The sequence below is a fragment of the Mirounga angustirostris genome, unplaced genomic scaffold, assembly GCF_029215605.1.
Source record: "Mirounga angustirostris isolate CCGP_5_RB_7025 unplaced genomic scaffold, mMirAng1.0.hap1 SCAF_13, whole genome shotgun sequence".
Lineage (NCBI taxonomy): Eukaryota > Metazoa > Chordata > Mammalia > Carnivora > Phocidae > Mirounga > Mirounga angustirostris.
In genome coordinates, this window is record NW_026991721.1 from 98,273,267 (window position 1) to 98,299,307 (window position 26,041).

Consider the following 26,041-nt stretch of genomic DNA (forward strand, 5'->3'; position numbering starts at 1 on the left):
CACCCCGTTCCCCCAGCACCTGGGGCCAATCGGGAGCGCTCTGAAAACTCTCCCGCCCACCCCACACATGGAAACAAAAGCGGGGACTGAGCTGAGGCAGGAAAGGGCGCTGCTCTTCACAGAGGACGGTGACCCCGGGGTGGGGTGGGAAGAGGTGGTGAGGGGCTCACAAACTGCAGTGTTCCCTGTAAATTAAGCATCAGTTACCTTCTGTGTCCGTCTGCAGTAATTGAAGGCAGGAAAAATGTCTTGGTGATTAACTGGTAGTAGTAAACTTTCTTAACAAGTATCACGAGATAGCGGGAGAGATTAGCCTTATAAATAAGTATCTGTAAAATGTGTATGTCCTTGAGGGCGGGGAAGATCCCAAGAACCCAGGTAGTGAATGTGGCCAAAGTGCAGGGGTGATGAGGCAGCTCTGAGCACCCTGAGCCCGAAGTTCATGGGGAGCAAGGATCCAACAAAGAGTTTTGGCTAAGGAAGTTAATCCGCAGATACGTGGCCTGTGAGGTGGTGGTGTGGATCACAGAGCTTCTCTGTCTCTCTGGCTTTCTCTGGCTTCTAGAATATTCCTGTGCCTAGGCATGGAGGAGGCGGTCTTTGAACAGCGGCCATGAGAGTGCCTTCCCCGAAGGGGTTATTTCGGTCTGTGCCTGGAACCGGGACGGCCTCTCGAAGTTTCTCTCTGCTCTCAGTCTGCCCCGGCCGGGGCCTCTCTGCAGCTCTTGCCCCTCACTTTCCCCTCTCCTCCATGGCTAGTATCGCTGTTTTCCCCACCCAAGCCTAAGACCCAGGGAGTTAGTTGAAAGACTCCCTATTTTTTCAATAGGTCTGCAGCTCATGGCAATTGGAGATTAGTTAATTTTCATTCCCACAAGATCCCCCATTTTGACAGCTCCCTAAGGAAAACACAACTGCCTGGCTTTCCTGTTAACTCTCTGTCTTCCCATCAGCGAATCTGACTTTGTGCAGTTGGGCGAGAGTCTCCGGGGTGTGAAGCGCTCTCCTCGGGCAGATACCCTGTGTCGGGGGGGCCCCCAGAGGGGAGTGCTCCCCTCCCACGAGCTCCGTTGTCTCTAAAAGAAAAGAAAAAGTTTCCACGGCAGAGTTCTGCCTCGTTGAGATGACTTTCAAGACACAGAGGCTGTTGCGGCCGCAGTAGGCAACCCTTTTGGCCGAGGAGGGCGATTCGTCTCCACCACGTTTCAAGTCGAGCTTATTAGACAGGTTGCTGGAGGGACTCGCACATCACAGAGCGGGCTAATTGGCTGCAGTGCACTCTGCCTCCAACCCATCTCCCTTCTCCAATTAAACTCCCATCATCCTGTTGTCCTGGGCGACCTGCTGCTACCTCCGATTTGGCATTTCTGTTTGGGTTGGGATTTTGGGGGGTTTTTTGTAGTCCTCTGAAAGGTAACTTAATGAAACACTTTAAATACTTCATTTTTTAATTTAAACTCTTTTAATTAAAGCACTTTTCGTGGAACCCTCAGTCACGAGTTCTTTCCCCACATCCTTCAGTACTTAATCTCGGAGCAGAATTGGAAATATCGATAGAAAGTGTAAATCATGCCCTCCTGCTGAAAGCGTTGTATCAGGTTTCGGCTCAAAAGAGCACCATTACCTTTAGCTGTCACGGATCTGTACACTTGATCGATAAACTTCAAATATTATTAGAGGTGGAGGCTTCAGAGATTTGCTCTGTTCTTTGGAGAGAGACAGAGATAAATCTTTCTTAAAAATTGACTTGAATTTGCACTCTCCGTCTTCTTGGTGAAATGCATTTCTCTCAGGCGTCCAGCAACTGCAAGGGGGACAGATTTATAGGGCCATGTGCTTCTTGTACTGAAAGATTTAAATGGTAAATCCTTCACATATGACTTCACAAATCATGTAAAGTTAAAAGATTTTTACCGTTTCTGTTGCTGCTGTGCTTAAATTGTAAGGTACAGCTAGTAAATCATTTTAATGGAGGTGTCGTACTTGACTCAGTAAAAAAGAAGACAATGGTTTGGCTTCCACTCCAAAATGTTAATGTATTAATCAACAGGAGAATAATTGTTTTTTACTACATTATAAATCTCGGGTGCCATTAGGACTTCAGCAAGGGGTGATGTAGCCACATTCCTAAATTAAAATTCTTTACACCGCCATGCATCCATTCTGCATCACCATAGCTCATTCTGGGTCCATTCTGGAGCTGTTCCCCAGCCAAACGTGTCGTTCCTCAGTCGGAAGAAGACATCCTGAGGGAGTGATGCTTACAAGGGAAAATTAATCGCCTCGTGAAGTGTTAAATAAATAAAAGAAAGCCCATCTGTGGCAATGGACAATTAGTCCTTGCTGCCTTTTTTTGAACTAGGTTTTGAGGTTTTAGGTGGAGGCTTACTCCCTCGTACCTCCTAAATGTAGCGAGCATGTCACCTGTCTTTAGTCTTATAAGCCTTGTTTTATCTCGAGGCAGCTGTGACTTGTGAGCTCCTTTTGCTATGCACGTGCCTAGCGGGGATGAAGTCGCTGGGCAGCTTCCGAAAGCTCCAGTCGCCTCCCCTCCAGTGCCCGAAGGTGCCATCCCGAGCGCCCTTAAGTAGCTAGGTCGGCCTCCTCGTTAGGATCTGCAGCTGGACACGGACGGAGTGAGCGCTAAGACCAGGCCGGGACCGGACAGACTGTTTCTTCTCTCCCTGGTCCCTAAGCGTGCTCCCCGTGCGTTAGCGCTCCTCTTCTGCGTGTCATGAAATTGCCTTGTGGGGAGAACAGATCAATCCGGCCCTGGACAGGTCAGTCTGTTCCCTCGCTGTAAGCTGATCCATCTGGCTGATCTCTCTGACTCCTCCATTATAAAAGAAGGTGACCTCTGACCTGGAGGTAGTGTGGCCAGGGCTGCTGGTGTCTTGTAACGAGCTCTACAGCCCTGTTCCTTTTCTGATTCCGACAGATTCTCGAGCAGGCGAGGAGGGCACCATCCGAGCGGTGGATCACGCCGTGATCGGCGGTGTCGTGGCCGTGGTCGTGTTCGCCATGCTGTGCTTGCTCATCATTCTGGGGCGTTATTTTGCCAGACATAAAGGTAAGCAAGGTGCTCTGGCAGGCAGGAGGCCTCCCGTCACCACCCCCCCTGCATCTGGGGACTTGACGAAGGTTTCCCTTGATAGGCAGTTGGGATTATGTGGCCACATAGCCTATCGATGTTTCCCGAAACTGGGAGAGAAAAAAAAAAACCAGAAAGCAGCTGCTGATGAGAACTCCGAGGGTTGATGAGGAGTGCTTCTTGATTTGGATTTTTCTCAAAAAGCTTTCTAGATGTGTGATTCTGCAATCCGTAATTGGGGATAGAGCAAAAATTGTAAAAATAGGGGCCGGGCTGTGCGAGGTGGGGCGTGAACCCCAAAGCGATCGATGTGGAAAGAACATGCCCATACCCTGCTGCTTTCTGGGAAGCAGGTGGACAGGCAGTGCTGCCTGGCCCCAAGCTCCAGGGAAGCTGGTCACAGTGGCTAGAATACTTCCTTGGTTTAATGTGCTTTAAAAGCCACATAAATATGTATTTTTTAAAAATTATCTGTGCAATTGATTTAAATTGCCATTAATCATCACACTTATCAACTGTGCAGCCTGGATGGGCAATCATCTTTTCCAGTGCTCCTCCTTTGTACCCCATGCTGCTCCAGTCCTCTCCCCCCCGCCCTTGGTAATTTATTCTTCCTTTCTTTGTCGGCCCTTGTCTCTCTGCTGTTTTTCTCAAGCTCTGTGCTGTGAGCTTGTGGGATTTTCCTATAGCATTAACCGCAGGCGCTTGCCTACCACTGGATCGTAGGATTTGGGTTTGGGGAAGGTCCCTTGAGCACAGCAATGGAGGTCCAAGGTACTTGAAATCACCTTTAGGACCCACAGTGCCCGTCTCCCACATAAACCATTTGGGGACCCTCTTCCCCTGCCCAGGAGGCAGCCCATTGGGCTGAGAACGCCCAGCCTTTTGGTGCTGAGCTTGATAGAGCCAGGAAGGTGAGGCCAGAGAGCAGGGCCGAGTCTGCTCAGCAGCTGTGGAGAACGAGGGGCCAGAGGAAAGAAGGGGATAGGAGGGGGACATCTGACCGCCTGCCTGCTCAGATTTGTCACGTATGAAAACCTGAGAATACAACCAATGTATCGGCCTTTTTTTTATTTTTCCTTAAGAATCTTCGAGAATACAGTGTATAACGGGAGGAGGGCTGTCTGGTTATGGTAGGCAGTGTAAGCGCTACCTAGATGTCCTACTGAGGGGCAGCCCTTGTCTCTCCCCATAAACTCTCCCGTAAGCGGTTAGCATCTACCAATGAGAATGTCTCCAACTTCGGGGCGTCCTGTGTGTTGTCATTCTCAAGTGCCTGTGCCAATTAGCGAATCCATGAATCCGGGTCCGGGCTAGAGTCACACCTTGAGCGAGAATCGCTTGTCCCTTAAGACAGACCCCAAGCCTTGATCACAACTACTACGATACCAAGCTGTTTCTCGATCGGGGACCCCACGCTGAAGCGGGAGGCAGCAGATGGTCAGACCTGCCCGTGCGGGCCCCCGCTGATGCACAGGCAGCCATGATTCCTGAAGACAGGAGGGGGGGCGGGGGTGGGGGGGGTCAAATAAACGAGCTGAGGCGACAGTAGAACATCATCAGGGCCCTAATTCATTAATTGGCTAATTGCTCTTCCTTGCTTTGGTCTTTAACCATGTGCGCGCACATCTCTGGCCATTGGTCCTGGCGTTCACTGTTCACACGTCAGTCAACAGCTCTCCAGCTTTCTGCATTTTTAGCTCCCACCCACGTCTTCTTCCGCCGACACCCTCTGGTCATAATCACTGCTCTAATGTCTCATTTGCTGAATTATATCGCAGCGGTTCAGTTGGAGTGGTGCCTTTGGAACCCCCGGATCCCCATTTGTCTCCCCCACCTCGCTCTCTCCTTCCGATTGTTTTTTTCCCCTCTGCTGCCTGCACACCACTTCGGCTGATGATGGCCATAAAGCACGTTGCCATCTCTGTACCACTTTGCACAGAGGCCATCAGACAGTCACGGTGCTTTACCCCTTCATCTTTCAGGTACATACTTCACTCATGAAGCCAAAGGAGCCGATGATGCCGCAGACGCAGACACTGCTATAATCAATGCAGAAGGAGGACAGAACAACTCGGAAGAGAAGAAAGAGTACTTCATCTAGATCAGCCTTTTTGTTTCAATGAGGTGTCCAGCTGGCCCTATTTAGATGATAAAGAGACAGTGATGTTGGAACTTGCGAGAAATTCGTGTGTTTTTTTATGAATGGGTGGAAAGGTGCGAGACTGGGAAGGCTTGGGATTTGCTGTGTAAAAAAAAAGAAATGTTCTTTGAAAGTACATTCTGCTGTTTGACACCTCTTTTTTTTTGTTTGTTGGTTGGTTGGTTTTTTGTTTTGTTTTGTTTTTAAGTTTTATTTCTTCCTACCAAGTCAAACTTGGATGCTTGGATTTAGTTTGAGTAGATTGCAGAAAATTCTGTGCCTTGTTTTTTGTTTGTTCATTGCGTTCCTTTTTTTTTTTCCTGTTTTTTTTTTTTTCTTTCTCTTTTTCCTTTGTGTGCATTTATGTTTCCCCAAAAATTTTTGGATTTTTTTTTTTTTTTCCAAAATCTCCCATTTTGGAATTTGCCTGCTGGGATTCCTTAGAATCTTTTTTCCCCTGATTCTGTTGTTGTTTTTGCTTTTTCTGTTGTTGCTTATTTTTGAAGTAACTGCTTTCTGTTCAAAATTCAGTTTCATAAAAGGAGAACCAGCACAGTTTAGATTTCATAGTTCAGAACTTAGTGTGTCCATAATGCATTCTTCTCTGTTGTCGTAAAGATTTGGGTGAACAAACAATGAGGACTCTTTGCTGCTACCCATGTTTCAAATACTTAGAGCAGTGAAGACTAGAAACTTAGACTGTGACTCAGAAAATGTTCTGTTTGCTGTGGAACTACATTACTGTACAGGGTTATCTGCAAGTGAGGTGTGTCATAATGAGATTGAATCTGTCTTTAATTCTGTATCTGTAGATGGCTCAGCATAGATACCCCACACTGTCCAGAAAGGTTTGGGGCGGAAAGGGCTCCTCCTTTTTCAATGCCCTAAACAGACCTGACAGGTGAGGTCTGTTCCTTTTCTATAAGTGGACAAATTTGAGTTGCCACAGGAGGGGAAGTAGGGAGGGGGGGAAAAGCTAGTTCTGCTCTGGTTATTTCTGTTCCAAACGATTCCATCCGCCTTTCCCAATCGGCCATACTTCTCACTAATTTGTAGGAAAAAGCAAGTCCGCGTGGCGTGTGAATGACTGGATGGGACAGGGTTGGTTTTTTGTTTTGTTTTGTTTTCTTTTTTTTTTTCCTTTGTGCTTAGTTAGGAAGGCAGTAGGATGTGGCCTGCATGTACTGTATATTACAGATATTTGTCATGCTGGGATTTCCAACTCGAATCCGTGTGAAACGTTCATTCCTTCAGATTTGGCTTGACAAAGGCAGGAGGTACAAAAGGAGGGCTGGTATTGTTCTCACACTGGTCTGCTGTCGATCTCAGTTCTCGAAAGGTCAGAGCAGAGGTGGAAAAACAGCATGTAGGGATTTTCAGTTACTTAATCAAAACTCAAATGTGAGTGTTTTTATCTTTTTACCTTTCATACACTAGCCTTGGCCTCTTTCCTCAGCCTTAAGAACCATCTGCCAAAAAACTACTGATCCTCGCATGATGGCAGCCATAGTGCTTAGCTACTAAAATAAGTTACCTTGAACACATCTTAGATGGGGAGCCTTGGGAAAAGGTAGAGGAGTCAAGTTACCATTTACATTTTTTTAAACAACGTGGGGATTTTCACTGAAACGTCTAGGAAATCTAGAAGTAGTCCCAAAGGACGAAAACTAAAAACTCTTACCATATGTTTTGGTAAGGCTCCAGACTCCAGGATACAGTCCCTATGGAAAGATGGCATCAAAAAAGAGATCTATATATATATAAATATATATTATATAACATTTTCAGTGAGTAATTTTGGATTTTGCAAGGTGCATTTTTACTATTGTTACATTATGTGGAAAACTTCCGCTGATTTATTTAAGGGGGAAAAAAGTATCAACTCTTTGTTATTTGAAGGTGTGTTTATTTTTCTTGTCTTTGTTTTAACCTTTGATAGAACCATTGCAATACGGGGGCCTTTTGGGAACGGACTGATCTGTAAAAGAAAATCCATATTGAGCAGCATTTTGTTTTCCCCCCTCCTATCCCTAGGCACTTAACCAAGACAAAAAGCCACAACGAACATCCCTTTTTCAATGAATTTTATAATGTGCAGCTCTATTCCGAGCCCTTAGCACCCATTCTGATCATAGTATAACCGCATCAAAGGGTGAGCACCATTTAGCATGTCATTGAAAGGTCTTTTCAGTTGTTCTTTTTAGGGGGAAAAGAAAAACCTACCATTGCTCACAAAACTGGCATCTCATTTTTGGGACCTCCCATCTTTGTTTTGAAAAGTGTACAGTAGTGCAATGTTCCTGATGTAACTTTATGGCTTACAATGTGGACATGTCTCAGGTTCATGTGTTTCGATTGGTGTTTTCCGTCTCAGGTAGATTGCAAAGTGTAGGCCCCACACATTGGAAAAGAAAAATAAATAAATAAAACAAAACAAAAACAGGAAACTATGGGTTTTAGTTGTATATTGGTTTATGTATTTTTTCTTAAGTATACAGTGCACTGTTTGAAATGTATTGTTGAGTATTACTTTGTACAGGTTGATCACTTTTTTTAGAGTGAAGAAAGAACAAACTTGTTTTTTGTGTTTTTTAAAGGAATATAAAATAATGAAGGATGTATAATTGATGCCAAATAAGCTTGTTCTTTAGTCACACCGACGTCTTATTTTTCCCTTTAGGCCAGTTCTGTTTTGAAGGTGTACATGAACAATGTTATGGTGTAAGAAATTCCATATCCATATGTTCCCATTCGCATTTTGTATTCGTTCATGTATACCATTTTTACAAAAAAAAAAGAAAAAAAAAAGTACTATAAAATATCTGTCTTCTTAATAAAAAAAAATTAATGTTACCAAGTGATCCTTTACTCTTTATGGACTTCTTAATGGACGCCGGGGTGCGAGAGAAGAGATGGGGGCCCCTGGTCCAGCTTCCTCCCCAGGGTCGGGCGCGGCACCCCCCCCGCCCCCCAGCGGTGCCCAGAGAGGCTGCCGGCTGGGGCCTCGAACCGCTTTCTCTCTCCTCCGCTCACCCTCCCTGCCCTTGCTCTCTTCTCCCCCGTCAGTGGACAGGTGGGCCAGGTGCTCTGGCCGCGAGGACTCAGCGATTTGTGCAGGTGACGTGATGCAGTGGCGGGCCAGCTGGGACGGCCCCTCCCCCCCTCCCTCCCCACCACCCCCTTCACCCACCACCCCCACCAACTTTCCTGTGTTGGCTGCTCCACCTGTCTCTTCCTTTGGGATTTCGTGTCGTGACAGTTCATTCTGCCTTCTTCATTTCAAGCGCTCTCTCCTTTAACCAAAGGACAGTGGGATCTGCGGAGGACTGGCTGGGCCACCTGCAGGAGATGGTTCTCACTCACTGTTTAGGCTGCGGCGACTTCAGGGCAGGTGCACAGCAGGATCGGGCGTGTTGTTGCCACCCCCCCCACCCTTGCTTTGCAGGCCCAAGTGAGCAATGACTACACTTCATGGTGACTGATCTCACAAATGCAAGGATAATATGTGAGCAGCCCCAAACCGCCCTTTTCCCACCATTCGCCCAGCTGGGGTGGAGCTTCCTTTTCTCTCTTGGGCAGGTAATGGGGAGAACTCAGCGGTGGAAGGAAAGGTAAGCTCCAGAAAAGCCAAAGGCTGGCGTATTTCACGTCCGCCTCCTCCCATCCTGGCCTGGTCTCTTGCCTGTCTCTGTACAAATCAGCCAATCAGATACGCAGTCCCCCGGCATCTGCTGTGTGCTCAGTGTTGTGATAAACACCGAGAGGTGTGAGATAGTCGCTGGAGACGAATCAGAGCATCAGTTCCACCCACGGGAAAACATGAAATGGGCCTCCGACGTGGGGGCTGTGCTGAAGATGGTTAAGGAGCCCCCAGAGCCCTGGGGCAATTTCCTGGAGAAGGGAAATGGGCTGGAGAGTCCAGGCAGCTTCCCTGGGCCCCCGCCGGGCCTAAAACCATGGGTTAGCATTGAGGGAATGGGAGTCGAAGGCACCGAGGGCAGTAAGCCCAGCCAGCCTGCTGGCCTGTGTGGGGGGGACTAAAGCCAGATGAGACGTGGGAGGTGGGATCAGTCTTGTGGCTGTCCTCAAATCCCAGCCACATGAGTCACGATTTCAAGGGCTGGTCTGGGCCTCTGCCGGGGGCACAGAGCCATGGGGAGCCCTAATTCTTCATAGCTTTTTGCAGAGGGTGATAGAGGGCAGAGATTAGGAGCACGGGCTCCAGTCCCTGCTCCACCATGCACTAGCTGTGAAACCTCAGGCAAGGGACCCACCCTACCTGGCCTTGGGCTCCTGCTCTGGAAGGTAAGGCTCACCATAAGTGTTGTTAGGAGAAATACAGGAGAGAAGCAGGAAGCGCTTAACAAGGTGCCAGACACAAAGTCAGCCATACAGGATGGAGAATAGAAGGTTCCCCACGGCTACCAAGAGGCGGGTACCACTCAAGCAGAGGGAGCTCCTCGGGCCCCTCTGCGTGTGGACGCCTCATGCCCTCGTGAAGCTTGCCTTGGAAGGTATAACGACCCCTGTCCCCTGGTCTGTAGCATGACGCTCCAGATTCCGCCGTGGCCTACAGTGAAGGGACCCAAGTTCACTGAACTGAGGCAGACGTGGGTGGGTGACTTGCCTCACACTGGCCATTAGAGTGCCACAGGGTATGCAAATGAGGAGGCGCCAGGAGCCGCCCACGTGAGCTGAGCTTGATAAGTTGCCTGGTCCTTCATTTGGCATGGGAGTGAAAATGGTCCCCATGTCCTCTGGAGGGTTCTCACAAATGTTTTGGCCTGCTTGCATTCTCCAAATACATCAACTGGAACCCCGAGGTGATATGCGGATGTTAATTGGCGCAATCTTTCACTGTCCTCTGTCTACTGGAAATGTAATTCTTGTTCTGCCATGGACTTACTCCATGGAGAAATGTTCCTTTGAGTCTGTCATCCAGAGCCTTAAAGCAACCAGGCAGGTATCCTGCCACAGGTAGTAGGACCCCGCATGAGTGAAAGCGTTTTGTTTCATTATAAATTTGCCTCAGAACTATTTTGTCAGGGTACCAAGCACGCGGCCCTTAGTCATAAAGGACTGGCAGCCCAGTGCCTTCAGCGGGAAACGTCTGTCCACAGCCGCACGTACCTACTTGGGAAAGAATTCCAAAATGAAGCAGTTGGGTGTCCTAACCCACTGTCCAGGGGAAGGAAAAAAGGGCTCTTGGCCGTCATCCAGAGACCTCGTGGGCCAATGGTCACAGAGTGCTGAGCACATAGTAGGCATTCAGCGAGGAGTCAGGCACTCCAGGGAGCACCTGGCTGCTGAGTCGCACTTCTGACTTAGTGTGGAGGTGACCAATTCTGTGTCTCAAACCTTGACATTTGCAAGTGCATCTTCAGCATTGACAGCTTTCCCGCTGGTCTCAAGGACCTGCATGTGGGGCTAACAGTCCCGTCATCCTCATGGACCTGCTGGGACAGAGTATGTGTTCTCTCCCACAGGGAAGGATGGATTTGGGAATGGCTAAGCAGAGCCTCACTCTTGCTACCATATATTGTGAGGGGCCTTCAGAATGAGGTACGGCATGCTAGAAAAATTCAAACCAGTTTCCTTGCTTTATTTGTGCTCATTTCAATATTGTCCAATGTGCCTCTGATAGGAGCACGGTATTTGATGCCCCCAAGCTCCCATGCCCCCATCATTACACATGCCAGAAAGAGGGCGTGAGGCACAAGGATAATGCGAGCACCCCAAAACTGAGACTTGAAAGCAGGAATCTTCTTGCCAGTCTTCCCCTCTCCCTTTCCCAGCTCTCCCGGCACACAGGAAATTGGTTTAGGTCATTTTTCAGTCCAAAGTCTACTGCCCCTGCTGGTCAGTGCTGGGAATTGCACCTCGGGCCTTGCGTGTTCAACTCCGGAATGCATCCCAGCAAGGAACCTGCCTTAACGTCTACTGCTTTCCCCTCTCTCACACGCACACCCACAGTCCGTCCCATTCCACTCCCTCCTAATCCTCCGAGGTGTTGAGCTGTGGGGGCGGCGGTTCTGGGGAAAGAGAGGAATCCTAGAGAGGGTCAAATCCATGCTCGCTCTGGGCCCGGGACTTCGGCTGCCCTCCAAACGTGCACTGGCTCACAGTCATATTTCAGACACATGATCGCCTTAAATCTTCCTTAAGTGCTATCTTCTCAGGTTAATTAATCACCAGGCTTAAACTTGCTGTTACCAGCAGGAAGTCCATCCTGAAGTCAGCATTGTTACGATTGCATCTTCTAATACTGTTTATCCCGCATTAGTGTTTACTTAGGGGGAAAATTGATCGGTAATTGATATTTCAGTCTTCCAGAGCTGGTGTTGGAAGAGCCTAATGCAAGCCTTTAATAGCAAACAAATATTTAAATCCCTTAATGGTCGCTGAATATTGAAATGTGTGACTTTATTACTCTTTTTGGTTTGTTTTCTCTGTAGTTGTGTATTTCATCGTTTAAACTTGCAACGGATGCTGTCAGGCTCCAGTCTGGCTAATCCACAAAAGCTGTTTGCCCAGACACAGCAGACCTGATTAAAAAGTATTGCTATGGAAGGAAGTCTTCTGCACTAAGCAGTCTCTGTTAGCTAGTGACGAAATTACTATCCATCTCTCTCTCTCTTTCTCTTTCTCTCCCTCTCTCTAGGCCTGTTTTCTCTAACCTCCTCTCCCAGAATAAAGTGATGGGGGCAGCTATAGTGTTGCAATTAGGAGCATGAATCTTTTATCGTTTGGACAAGGAAGGGAAAGTGCCATTACTGTCAACCGAAATGTCCTACTTGGGTTTTTTGCTCCTACTTCCCTGCCAAAGCCCATTGCTGCTGCTGAAAGTTTATAACATTCACAGCTGTCCTTGATGGCTTGATTCTTAACACAGCCAGAAATGTAGCCCGGGAGATGCTTAAGACAGTTTATGGAAAATAATAGATTTCCTTGCAGAGACACCAATGCATCGAGAAGGGTCTTGAGTCACGTTAGACCCAGCCCAAATCACCAGTTTTCTCCCTTTTCGGCTTCAGTTACAAAAGCTTACTGCTTAAAAAAAATGCAGGCCCTCTTGAATCCTCTGTGTTTTCCCGGTTGGTTTCTATCAGCGCCCACAAGTCTCTGGCTATGGCGGCCACTGTCTCACCACCCACCTCCAGCAGCTGTGCCATCTGACCGGAAGCAGTGCCTTCAGAAGTGGGAAGCCCGGGATGCTGCCGAGTGGACAAGAGCGCCCCAGAGAGCCCGCCGATGGGAGCTGAGCCTCGGCCGTCCAGCCTGGGGGCTCCAGAGACAGCGGTGGCTCTGGTCAAGGCTGCCGCCGCCGTCCTAGCACAGAGGTGGGGGCCTTCCCTGTGTGGCAACCCCGTGTGGCCCTCAGGAACGCCAAGAAGTGGCGTAGTGGGTTGGCTAGCGCCAGCCATACAGCCCTTGGGTAGGAACGTCCGGGAACGAAGCTCCCCCTTCGGCAGGTGGAGAGGGAGTAGCTCCTCCGTCACCACTGTTCCGAAGGCTACGAGGACGAAACAGCAACCGGGCCATCACAAGGTTGCAGCTCTGACTGTTTCTGCAAATGCATGTCCAAAGCCACGTGTGTCTTCGCCCCAGAGGGCCTCCCATTCATGCCAGGAAGGCAAGGTAGCGGGCACGGCCGGCCGCCCCCCACCCCCCACCCCAGCCCGGCCCCTCCGCTCTGGCTGCGGCCGTAGACGCTCCCAGCCGGTTGCGGCCACTCCCCCACTGTTTTCATTCTCAGCTTTCTCCTAAATGGAAACCATTAATCATACTGAACTGTGCAAGGATTCCATGATAGGGAGAACGCTGATGGCAAAAATCCTTCTCCTTTGTTGAGCCAGGCTCGCAAAAGGCAGCAGTACTCGCTCGTTGCCCTGCCTGGCTCCTTGCAAGTGCTGACCGTGTGTTCGCGCACGCAGCTGCCTCTGTGCACCAGATTACCGGAGCGTCGGTCCAAGGCATGCCCACCGTTGACAGAACGCGGGGCGCCCAGCCACCTCTTCCCCATTCCAAGGACTACCAGTAAAACATATAACCATGGGCACTCCCAGAAGTCTTTCCCATCTCGGGGGGACGGGGTGGGGGCCAGATCAGGGGGACGGGTGCTGTGAGACCCGTGGAAAACCCAAGGTGGTCTCAGATGGGCTGAGCCGGTGGGGTGAGCTGGGCACCCCGCACACGTCTGCCAGCTGGATTTCCGAAGAAGCCAGGTGTGCGTACCAAGCAGGCTTTCCGCCTTTCAGAAGTTGATGTCTGCTTCGCTTTCGACAAGCCTCTTTGTAAGCCACCCCTTCTGAATTAGAATCATTTTCCAAAAGCTCTTAAGCTATGATTAATGCCAGGGCTGTTTTTAACAATCATCCTGCCAGTCTTAAGCTGTAGTCATTTTCAATAATTTGGAGTGCTCAAAGGCAAGCCAGGAGTTTGTTGACAACAAAACCCATAAGAGCACAGCCAGGCAGCCACAAAAGATGGAAAAGCAAAGGGACCATTTGGGCTTACCTCGCTTTTTGCTCCCAGAGTTTCACCACTAAAAGTTTGATTGAACGCTCACAATGCATTAAGGATCCAACTGTGAACATGGCTCTGCAAGAGAGCTGGGAGCCTGGCTTTTGTGTGAACAAATGAGCAGCGTGTTTGGAGGGCTCCTGGTTTATTTATGGACATGTGTGGTTCATTCATGCCGTCCCCAAACCAGAGAGCCCTCGTTTGTCTTCCCTTTGCCAATATCAAAGACCGGGAAAGAAATGCAGTTGCTTTGCTCTGGGGCTGTTTACTTCCCATGAATGCCGAGCGAGTCCCAGGCCAGGATTTGGGAATCCAGCTCGGTGGATAGCCCCGGCCATTTCCCCAGCCACGTACTGTCTTCTTCATCTTGGCAATTTCATGCTAGAGTATCCATCTGTTTGAAAGCCCAAGCCGAAGCTATGGCTTGAAATGTCCATGATCACAGATTTACTTAGACTCAGCTTCAGATGGCACTTATTTCTAGCTCATTACTTCCTCCGGTAGGAAAGGGTCAGCTCTGGGTGATGGGAGTTTAACCCAATGAATTTGCCATGATTGATAGAGACCTTTGTCTCGATCCAACCCTGCCATCGCACTAGCTGATATGCAGGTTATATAGCTCGCCAGGGGGCACACGGGCTTCTGGGTATGGCTTGGAGCTTTCATCTGCTAACTTCCAGTGGACTCCCTTCAACCGTGAATCACAATGGGGACCCCAGTCCTGCATTCAACATGGGCTCAGAGGCTTCTGTCCTGTTGGCCGTAGGGCCCTATGGACTTCAAGCCCCTCTCTTCCAAGGCGGAATGAACAGATTCCTGGTGTTTGTTCTCTGGATTGTTTCTGGCTTGGCCAGGAGTGCCCCCTAAAACACTACCAGTCTACCAGTGACCAGTCTACCAAGGACTCTCCCCACCCCTTAAAGGGTTTCTCTGGTTTTTTCCAGCAGCTTTTCAGAGGCCTCACTAGGACAGGATCCCCTCTAGCATGGCTCCGGCCTTAGGATCCCTGGGCTCTGGGGAAATGAAAACTTTCCTCCACGCCTGCCCTTTTTCTTACACTCCCTCTGCCAGATAACAGCATCAGCAACCACTCAAACTGGGGTCCTGGGGGGCCATCCCTGATTCCTCCCCTCCCTCGTCTCCCACTTCCAACCCATTCCCAACTCCTGCCCACTGCCCCCTGATGCTCCTCAGGCTTGACCCAACCTCATCCTGTCCCCTCCCTCGAACAGGCCCTTTCCCTCCCACCACAAGAGGGTGACAGCTCTTCTCTGGTTCCCCCCCCCACCCTCCACACCTGTGCCCTGCCCTGTCAGAGTCCCAAACGGAAGTAAACCGCACCCCCCACCCCCCACCCCTTGGAAACCACTCTTGGTTGACCTTTGGCTGCAGAATCCATCCAAATGCTCCCAGTCTAAATCACCTTAGTTTGGCTTTTCAGCCTCACCCGGTGGCCTTCCTGCTCCCACACCCCTGCCTCCACCCCTACCCCAGGCCTTCTTCAAGCTCCCGCACCTTGCCGTCCACACGTCTGTGCCTTTGAACAGTCCAAGGGTCCTTCCCCTGGGTTCCTCGTCTGAACCTGCCCAGTCTCCCATGCTTCCCTCCGTCTGAGTCCTTATCACATATCTGAACTGTTCGTTTACCTTTTCTGTCTCCCTCAATAAAACAGTAAACTCCTTGAGAGTAGAGCCTGTATCTGATCCAGCTCTGTATCTCTGAGGCCACGTGTGGTATCTGGCCCTGTGCTCAATAAATTGTTGAATAATAGCAGAGAGCGTTTTTTTTCTTTTTTTTTTCATCTACGGTTGGATTGCTCTTTCATCTGTCTGTCTCTTTTCCTGGAAATATCCTGGTAAGGCCTGCTTTTGCTCTCTTCTTTCTAACCAGCAATTCCAGAGTTTCTACAACTCCCTCTGTCTGCTTTCCTAAATTTTTGTTTTGGTTTGGTTCGGTTTGGATTCCGTTTTCTCGCTGTCCTGGTCAACTTTGTTTTGTCTCATCCGTCCCGCTTCTTCTCTCCCTCTGGGCTGTTTTACCCATTAAAGTCAATATGGGTAGTGCCCATGTCCTATAAACATTTCCAGACCCTGTGAACATATTTGAGACCTGGAAAGGAAAAAATAAAATAAAATAAATAAGAGCTCCAAATACAGAGAAGAAAACTGTAAAATCAAAATTATTACATGTTTAATTAAATATCTACAAAACTGTAACATTGTCAACCAGTAAACTGCAACCAAACTGAACTGGTAAATAATCTCCTATAAATTGTATTCGGGGGATTGTAATGGATTTGCTATAGTGCGGGATAGAGGCTCTGCAACAAGAGGTCCTAGAGCCTGCAAAGGTTGGAAACCAGGCCCACCTGTCTTTCTTTTCTTGCCCCCTTTCTCCCTCTCCTGCTCTCTCCTCTCCTCTTCTGAATCTTGCACCCCAACCCTGAGCGCACAGGGGCGGGGTCATGAGGGAGCCAGCGCAGGAAAGGCCGAGACCTTCCAGGTGGGCCAAGTACCAGAGTACCTTCCTGGGAGGCTGACGCTTTGCAAGAATCTGACAAATACACCGGGGGACTCAAGGTGGAAAGCTGAGCTGCCCCAATATGCAGAGAACACTGTAAACTTTCATTAGCGACCGATTCTCTTGGTTTCAGCAACGGCAGTCTGCAGAGCCATCTGACCCGCACGCCCAGCTTCCAATCTGTACGGCAAATTGTCAGTGTGGACACCCTGGGCTTTGGAGGGCAGGTGACTTCTCTGCCCCGTTGCTGTCTTCCAGCTTTTGGGTTTTGTTTTGGTGTGTGTATGGGAGGGAGGCAGGCTGGTGGTGATGAGCTGGAGGCTTCAGGAGCCAGCACTCACGAGTAGTGTTTCCAGCTGTGCCTCAGATTCAGCCCGTGACCTTGGGCAAATTGCTTCCTCCCCGGGTCCTGCTCTCCATCTATAAAGAGCCTCAATCCCAAATTGTTTCGAGTTATTTGTTTGTAAAGTACTTTGACATCTCAGATCCAAGGCATGGTAAAGAGCAGAAATACTGCTGTTGTTACAGTGCATTTAATAACCCAAATAAAATGCGTTGCAAGCTCTCCGGCTGAAAATTAAGAAGCTGTAATAATTGACCACTAATTCCACTGTTGCTTTATGCTATCCTTGCCATGCTGAGATCATGCAATTTTTGCCCTTTTTTTCTTTAAGAATAAATAAAGGTTCCTTTGTGAAGAACGGATTTCATTTAGTAAATAATTTTGACTTGTGATTACTTCTGTGACTTTTCTTAACTTGGCTTAGCTGAAAAAAAAAGCCTTACCCCCCCCACCACAGCCCTCCCATCCCCGGTTGCTCGGTAAAGTAATTGTGCAATTAGGAAGAAGTGGTTGGTGCTGCGCGAGTCTCTATATTTTAGGTCGGGAGTCTGGCTTTGACTCCCTGCTTACTGGAGTGGGCGAGCCAGCCCGTTATTAAAAAAACAATTATGCTGTTAAAAAATCAGGAGCTGCACAAGTGAAGCACATCGATTGGCGAGCGCTGGTCAGTTATCACCAGAAGGTCCTGACAACACACTAATAGGTTTTTCTGAAGATCCAATCAAATTTTCTAGGCAGAGGCTTGAGGTGTTCCACATGGGATAATGCTTGTCCTGGCCAGTATTGATTTCAGCGTGGCTCTCTCCTCTCTCCCCCCTCACTGGCTCGCACTCTTCGGCGGCTGCTACTTTTTTTTTTTTTTTTTGGTAATAAAGACTTGAGCTTTGTATTCCATTTTAACAGTTTGATGAGGAAAGGGGGTGCCTCGAAAGCCTTGTCTGTCCTTGACCGTGCCTCTAGGCACCATCTCCTTTGTCACTCTTTCCTTAAAGTCAGATGTTGAATCACTGCTTCTCGCTCAGCTTCTCCCTCACCTTATAGATTTTATTCTCAAAGGGGCTTCCAGCCCAGCCAGCAGCCCTTCTTAGAAGGGATTCGATGGGGAAACCTTTTGGGAAGGAGGGATGGAGTGGTTTGAAGTCACAGAGGTTTCCATTTCCCCTAAGCAAGTGAATTCCCTGGGCAAGGAGAGGGTGGTCGTCCAGATATGAGTGTGTGTGTGTATTGGGGCGGGGCGGGGAGGGAGACAAGTCTACCCGTCCATACAGTTGTACAGACTGTTCACTTGACAAGGGTGTCAGATCAAGGACAGGGATCCAGCCCACCCTCTGCTAGCCAAGCATGGTGACCCGATGCCCAGTTGCATCTTGGAAGGCGTGCCTTTTTTCTGATTCACACAAACATGTTGCATGGCCCATCGGTGGCCTGGAGAGAGGCAGTAGAAACCCAGTGCCTCCGGGACCCAGAGTAGTTCTGCTATGGTGCACCGCCCTGTCTGGGCCCTGGCTGCTCCCCGAGTCATCCGTGGATGACAATGGCAGCAATGTGAAACACTTCTTGCAGCCAGCCCATGATCTTTACCTTCCCCATCATTCTCCGCGGCCCCAGGGAGCCTTCTTGGGTCTGTTGAGTTAGCATATACCTCCCCCAGCCAGCTTCTTCTGCCAGTTCGTCTCCCTCAGGAGCCCCCACATGGCCTGGGCAAGGTGTGCCATCCCTCTCATCCTTCCGCCCAATCTCCTGAAGGACACGAGCTTTGTTATCGGCAGACCTAGGTTCAAATCCCAACTCCTTCGCAATAAAAGTTGACTTTGGGCAAGTCTCCGAGTCTGTTTCTTCATCCTTAAAATACACACCTCACCCCGGGTTGTGGGGACCAGGTAGATAAAAATGTTATGGAGCTGCACAAATGTTCATAGGTTCTTGTCAAACTTCTAGGCTCCGGGAGTCGTACGTCCTCCTTGGGGCTTCCCAGACCCAGCTGGGAGCCCCCAAACAGACTCACACCAATTAGCACTTGGTTCTATCCTGACACCTTTTCCTCTCGTTGTCTCAAGCGTGTGTTTCCTCTCCACGCCGGGCTGTTAGGTCCTTGCGCAGCGGGGTCGCATCTTTCACGTGTCCCGGATTCCCCAGGGCTCTGCGGTACCAGGAGCTCACGGTGGCTACTCGGAGAACTCCATGACTCCCCTAGGCATTTATTGTTACACGATTTTTAGTCTGTAGCACTTCCCACCTAGGAAGCATCTTAAATGGAATCTGTAGCTTTGGCTTAGTTCATCCAATCATAGAATATAGAATGTCAGATCTGCAGAGCACCTCCGAACTCGTCCACTCAACCCTCTCCTTTTATATACTTCCCTTGCAGGCAGCCTCCCAGGACAGTGCCAAATACCTGCCACCGAGCTGTTATGCTCCTGATCCCCTCCTCCCCAGCCAAGACCCCCGAGCCACGTTAATGATGGAAGTACACCGTGCCACTCACCACCAGGCAGCAGGCTGCAGGGCAGGTGCAGCTCCAACTGGGGGCCCACAGGGCATCACCTGGAGCTCATTCACAATGCAGATTTGCAGGCCCCACCCGTATCTCTTGAATCAGAGGCTCTAGGAGTAGGGCCGAGCAGCCGGCAGGCCCAGGCGTCCTCTAGATGATTCTGTGCTCTCGTGCGGGAGCCCCTGGCTGCAGGAGAAAGGGTGACGGGCTCTAAGCCAGCCAGCCTTTGAATCCAGCTTCACCACTGAGCATCCGTGTCGCTGCCTGGAAAGCAGGGAGCATAGCGCTCAGCTCACCGGGCTTTCGTGTACATGTGCCCAGATGCCGTGCCCAGCACACAGTAGGCACTTAAGAAACGCTCGCTGAATTTGGATTGCCACTTGTCTTGGGTGAGTGGCTGCCTGGCTGATTGCGAGGCTGATTGGAGGACATGCAGCTTTCATCACCTTCATCAGGAAAAACAAATCTATTAAGTGTCTCAACGCTTGCTACTCTTTCCTCTGTGTACGGAGGAGAAAAGCATCCCAGAAAACCGGGGAGACAACCAGGCAGAGCACAAAGGCCAAAGGTTTTGAAATTAGGAGCACCGTGGTCCGAGGCCCAGCTCCACCGCTCACTGGGTGATCCCGCCGGGACCTGCATAGACCCCCTCATCCATTCCAAAGCTATTTGGGGAGCTCCTACTATGTGCCAGGCAGTGTGCGAGGCATGGTGAACACACAAGAGAACAAGTTGGATGGGGTCTCCATGGCAGATCACATATCCCCCTTGTCCCCCATAGGTCCCAGCCCCCTCGCCGTGGGACAGGGTATGTGGCAGGGAGCAGAGGGGACGTGCACACACATGAGTCTCCAGTCTCTGTCCTCCCTCCTGCTGCAGCCGCCGAGAAGGGCGGGCGTTCCAGAGGGCATGGCACAAGATGTTGGCACCTCCGCTCTTCCCAATCCCCGAGTGACCGCGGGACACACAGCGTGGCAGAGAAACATGACATTTGGGATTTACGTCTCCCTGGCATAGCCCCGCTTCTCCTGGCTAATACAGACCGTGCCTCCGTGAGTCTTGCCCCCAGTAAGACCAACAACACACACACAGTGGAGGGTTCAGCTACGATGGTGAGAGATGATATGAAAGAGACACGGCGGTTGCTATCGAAGCATGTGTAAGGGGGCGCCTTATCCAGTCAGGGGGATTCCCAGGAAGGCTTCTCTGGAGAAGTGAGAGTTGAGATTGGAGGGATGCACAGGAATGATTTCAGCAAAAAGGGAAGGGGAGGTCAAGCCCAGGCAGAAGAAACAAGCATGTCCAAAGGCCCTGGAGCGGGGTGGTACGTGGGGCGGATAAAGAACAGGCCGACAAGGCAGGAGTGCCAGGAACCAGCGGGGGATGAACAAGGCTGTGGGCTAGAACCAGATCAGGGAGGATTTCATGGGCCATGTTAAGGATTTGGGATTTTATTGTAAAACAAATAGTACACTAGAGGTTTTAAAAAGGCAGCAATAGGAAATCTGCTTCTTAAAATGCTTTGAGCCTCACCTTCCTCATCTGTACAATGGACATAAAAATATATATGTTTCAAGGACCTGTCAGAAAGAAATGAAATAACCTCTGTAAAACATGGCACCTTAAAAGGATCCGGACCCTTCTCTCTGGTTCCTTCCTGCTTAGAGTCTAGATTTAGCCCCAGCATTCTGATAGATATGCTTGCTGTTTGTGGGGAATGCTAAGATTCAGGAAGAGACCCAAAATACCCTTGCAATAAAATAATAGCTAACATTTATTGAGCACTTACTATATGCCAGGTACTGTTCTAAGTATGAACTCACCAAAACCTTAAGGGGTAGGTATTCGTATTATAATTATACCCATTTTGCAGGTTGGGAAACCTGACACAGATTGGTTAAACTACTTGCTCAGGATCACACAACTGGTCAATAGCAGGGCAGGCTTTAAATCCAGACACTCTGATGTCAGGATCCTCACCCTAAATCACTACACTTCACTGCCTCTTGGACAGAAATGGGATTTTAGGGAAACAAAGTGGTCAGCGGAAGCAGCTCTGGCCCAACCAAAGGGATGGGTACAAGAGCTGGACCCAGTTCTGACGCTGAGTGGACTGTGAGAACCGTGGGTGCATCACCCCAAGTTACAGACCGGAGGCCCCCGCCAGCCAGAGGCAGAACCCCGTAGCTGACCCAGGACACCATCCGGGCCCCCACCCCATCCTGGGCCAGGGATGGAGCGTGTTCTCTCGGTCAGCCTGTCAGCTTCTGTGTGCCCCTTCTAGAGATGATCTCTGCCAGGACAGCCCCACAGCGCAAGGGGGCCTGCTCGGTGAGACCCCTGGAGCTACACAGAGAGAGTGGGGGGGGCGTCTTCCCTTGGGAGGAGGACAGCGGCGGGCCTGGTGCGGTCCCGAGTGGGGTGCCTGGGCGCGTGCCTGAGGCATGTGGTGTCAGCAGAGCTGTCGGGGAGGGAGGCCTGCCCAGCTGGGCTCTGAGGCCCGGCCGGCAGGACGGCCGCCCTGCTCCTGCCACTCTCTGCAGTCAACCAGAAAGTCAGAAAATGTGCTCGGCGACCAGCGAAGCAGATGGTTGAGAATATCATGTGTATACAATATTTATGAAATGTGCGCTGAGCGGAGCTGTGGCTGAGACTTCCGTCCCAGGCAGAGTAATTCAGCCCTGTGTGATGAACAAGATGGTAATTGGGGTAGTTCCAATTTACTAACCATTTGCAAAAGATTACATACCTCTCACATAGCATCCTCTCCTAATCTTACTTTAATGAACACTACTCTATCTGGATGTATAATTTCAGGGCGGGGGAGAAAAACACTTTCTAGCCTAGAAGGCAAAGCTGTAGCTAATACATTAACATCCAAATTAGAAAGAGGGAGAATAATTGCGAGATCTATGGCTCAAATAATTTAAAGCCCCCCTCCCCTTCCACGCAGTAAAAGACAGATGCATATCGGGGGTGGCTCTTGATACCCACCAACCACTTGGATGTGGGGGTTGAAGACTTTCTAAGATGGCAGCCTCACCCAGAACCGTTTACTTCGCCTGACGAGGGCACCCCCTCCGTGGGGATGTGTTTTCAGCTGATCTTCGCTGCCGGAAAGGGGCTGTCCTTGTATTAGGAGGGAAGCAGGTCAGACTAGGAGAAGAACCTCCAGTTCCAGGGTTGTTGATAAGCATGCCTTCCCTGAAAGCCTAAGGCTGGGGGGGATCCTTAGGAGTGAGTTAATGATCTCTACCTCAGTTTCATCATCTGTCAAGTGGGGGTGGGATGGGATAATAACGCTGCCTAATTCATGTCTTCGTTCAACAATTTTAATTGAGCCCAGCACTTGCCTAGATGCAGGGAACAGAAGTTTAAAAATAAATGCTCTCAAGGATGTTTACATTTTTAAGGAGAAAGAAAAACATTCAGTCTGCTAGGTGCTAGGACAAGGACAGGGGACCGGTGAAGGGCTTGCCCTTCCTACAAATCCCAGGGTGACCCAACTGACTTTCCAGCCTGGGCACCTGGGCAAGGCCCCTGGAGTTGGCCCAGCGCTGGGTCAGCCCCACGCTTCCACTGGTGCCCTCTGCGGGGCGTGGTCTGCATTTGCAGCTTGAGCGACATTAGGGGCTAATGGGAGGCAGAAAGTGGGCTGCAGGGAGCAGAGCCCCAGCGCGCGGTGCTCCCTCCTGCCCAGAGCCCTGTCCCTGGCTGACGGAGGTGAGGTGTGCAGCCCCCTGCCCCCCCATTCACCAGGGCAGCTGGGGAAAGGTGCAAGGGGCCGAGGCCGAGGTCAGAGAACACAGCCTCCGAAAGACAGCACTCATACCCTTGGAAACACCTTCTGGAACCCCTTTCCCAGTTCCGGTCTGCAAGGCAGAGCAGGTCTTTGGGCAGAGGCTCTCCACTGTGCTCTCCCTGTGCCTTCTGATGCATCAAGTCCCCAAGGGGGTGGTGGCTGAGGAAAGGGGCACAGAGGACAGCCAAGTTTCCTCCATCAGGCACCGGGACCTCAGTGAGCACCTACTGTGTGCCAGGAGGGGCGCCACCTCCCCGCCACGGCTCCGCTGACCACGGACACCATCCGGGCCCCCACCCCATCCTGGGCCAGGGATGGAGCATGTTCTCTCCGTCAGCGCGATGCCAGGACCCAGGCTCCGAGGCTGTGTAGTCCCCGAGGCGAGCCCCCCCCAATCCCTGACCCCAGGGGTGGCAGGGAAGGGTGCCGACCAGCCCTGGGACCCATCCCTGGAGCCCTCCCCTACACCTCCCCGGCCTCCCTCCCCTGTTCTCCCTTCCACTCTGGCTTAATTGACTCGCAGCACTATGTGCCGGGGCTGTTCACAGACCTTGTCAATCAGACCTGCCCCCTGGCGCCACACAGGAGTGCCCGCCCTTTTCTGAACTCAGAGCTTGTGCTTGCTCCCCGGTCTCCTCCTCCCTCCGTGTTAAACCAACAGACACACGTAGACACCTGGACGGCAACAAGCAGCCGTCTCTCCTGCTGGGAAACACTGTACGAAATTCATAGCAACATGAGCCCATGTGGAGAGGAAGGGGACCCTGGGCCATAGGGGTGGGGGTCCAGCCCCTGCCCCTTCTCCAACCTCTCGGCTGCCTCGGGGCCTCTGGTCACCAGTGTCTCCAGGGCCACCCAGAGGGGATTTGGACTTGGTGAGAACAAATGTTGCCTCCCCTCTCTCCCCAGCAAGAACCTTGGTGTTAATAAGCAATGAGGTGGAGCGGGACCCCCTCCCAGCCCCCAGCCCCTGGTAATTCACAGGCTTCCTTCATCCCTTTACTATCTGGCCTCGGATTCTGCCTTTTCACAGGTGTGTCTGCACCTGCCTTGGGAGCACGTAAGGGGAGAGGGAAAAGGAGAATCCAAGCTAAATAAATAAGGGAGGGAGTGAGGGAGGAAGGAAGGGAAGGAGGAAGTAAGGAGGGAGGGAGGGAAGGAGGAAAGGAGGGACAGAAGGAAGGAGAGAGGGAGGAAAGAAGGAAGGAAGGAAGAGGGGAAGGAAGGAAGAGGGAGGGGAGGAGGAAGGGCTGGAGGAAACCATACATACACAGGGGCAGCAGAAACAAAGACCCAGCCTCGCTCAGACCAAGGAGGGAGGGAGAAAAGAAGGAAGGAAGAGGGGAAGGAAGGAAGGAAGAGGGAGGGGAGGAGGAAGGGGTAGAGGGACGGAGGAGGGGTGTTGAGCCCCCAGTGCACTGTGTACTAAGCAACTGCATATATGATTGAACATGTGGCCTCACTGCTGTCTTTTCGGAGGTGACAGATGATGAAGGACGACCAACTACCCGGGTTTGCCTGGAAATAAGGAGGTTCCTGGGACAGAGGACATTTTCAGGACTAAGACCTGGGCCAGTTGGTGACCCTCGTCCTCCCAGTCTGTCTCCCTGCAGCCTGGGCTTTAGAAAGCCAGGCCTTGGTCTGGCTTGAGCGAGGCTGGGTCTGACATCCGGGAAGGAGCCTGGGGCCAGGCTCCTGCATCTTGGGGTGGGGGGAGTGGGGAGGAAGGAATCACGTTATAAAGAACACCAGATCTCGTCTTTGTTTCTGCTGCCCCCACGTATGTACGGTTTCCTCCACTATCTCTTCCCAGTGGTTTTCCGACAGCAGGAGCAGTGGGGACCCTGGTGACAAGCATGACCCAGTGCTCACTCCGCGGCAGGCACACTTCCAGACCCTGTCAGTGCGCTCACTCACTGAACCCTCCCCACTGCTCTTTGACGTAGGTGTCCTCATCCTTGCTGGTTACAGGTGAAGAAACAGGATAGAAGAGGTCCCATGGGCCACGGGATCTAGGAGTGCTTCCCCGGTGTCAGAGGCCATGGCAGGGCATGGGCTCCAGTCCTCGCAGCACCCCCTGAGGCTCTCATGGCTCCCAGGGCTGCAGGTGGGGCTCTGGGACTGCTCAGGGGCCCGGCCTCCGCTCCCAGTGCTTCCAGGGCAGACCATCCCTCCTCTGTCCCAGGACGCCACGGCCGGCTCCTCCACGCTGTCAGAAGCACGTGGCCCTATGGCAGCCGTTCTCCTAGCCCGGAGGAGGAGCAAAAGGAATATTTGATCACAGGTGGTTGCTGTCACAGTGCTTCCGCCCACTGGGCGTCCTGGGAGAGACCATCCCCAGCCCCGCCGGGGACTCGGTGGCTACCTCTGCGAAGGGAGGATGCAGGCCTGGCTTCTCAGATGTCACCCTTCCTTCGCCGGGAATGTGATTCCTTCTGCAGCCTGGGGAACAGCGGATTCCCATCTGAGCTTGTATGGAGACGCTCTCAGAGCCCTCACTACCCACCTTCCCTGCGGTCTCTTCCTAGAAAGAGAGGAAGTGTGCCTTGGGAAAAGTGTGGCATTGGAAAGCAGTCAGACTTGGGTGCAGAGTCAACGCCCTCGTACAACCAGGGGTGACTTGGGCGAAGTCACCGAACTCCTGTGTGCTTGTCTTGGGGATAATACACCCACCTGCCAGGTCTGAGTGGAGGGCTTCATAACACCAAACCGTGTACGCAGGGTGCCTGGGTGTGCATCTGGCCTGGGGGGCGGGGTAGGGGGTACTTGATAAATAGGAGCTATAATGAAGTTGGCTCAGGAAGCCCAGAGACCCATGAGGTCCATCCAGCCCCACCTTAGAGGGGGCACATGCATCATCTATTGCTGTGAGTCTTTCAAATTTTAGAGAAAAGGAAGTTTTGAAACTTGCTGTCGTATCCAATTCCCCGGTTCAGTAACTGCCCTCTGTGATCATTCTGGTTTTTTAGGTCTCACTAGAGTCCCTCAAGCTGCAACTCAGGTTCATTTTCTTTTGTCTCCTTTTCAGAAGAGATTGAGAATCGTCCAGTCACCTGACATTTCTTCAGGAGCCTTAAAGACTTCCCCGCTCCTGACTGAGGTACAGAATGGAAGCTCTCGCTTGG

The 26,041-nt window shown here is 50.9% G+C and overlaps 1 protein-coding gene across 3 annotated transcripts in view; it reads left to right on the forward strand.

Moving 5' to 3' along the window:
• Positions 1-8,095, forward strand: part of CADM1 (cell adhesion molecule 1) — a 323,782-nt gene extending 315,687 nt beyond the window's left edge. For all 3 annotated transcript variants that reach the window (XM_045894983.2, XM_045894984.2, XM_054512280.2), the window contains 2 exons: positions 2,939-3,070; positions 5,077-8,095. In XM_045894983.2, coding sequence (XP_045750939.2) covers positions 2,939-3,070; positions 5,077-5,195 — 251 coding nt within the window. In that variant the 3' untranslated portion in view covers positions 5,196-8,095. The remainder of the gene's footprint in view (positions 1-2,938; positions 3,071-5,076) is intronic.
• The last annotated feature ends 17,946 nt before the right edge of the window (positions 8,096-26,041 follow it).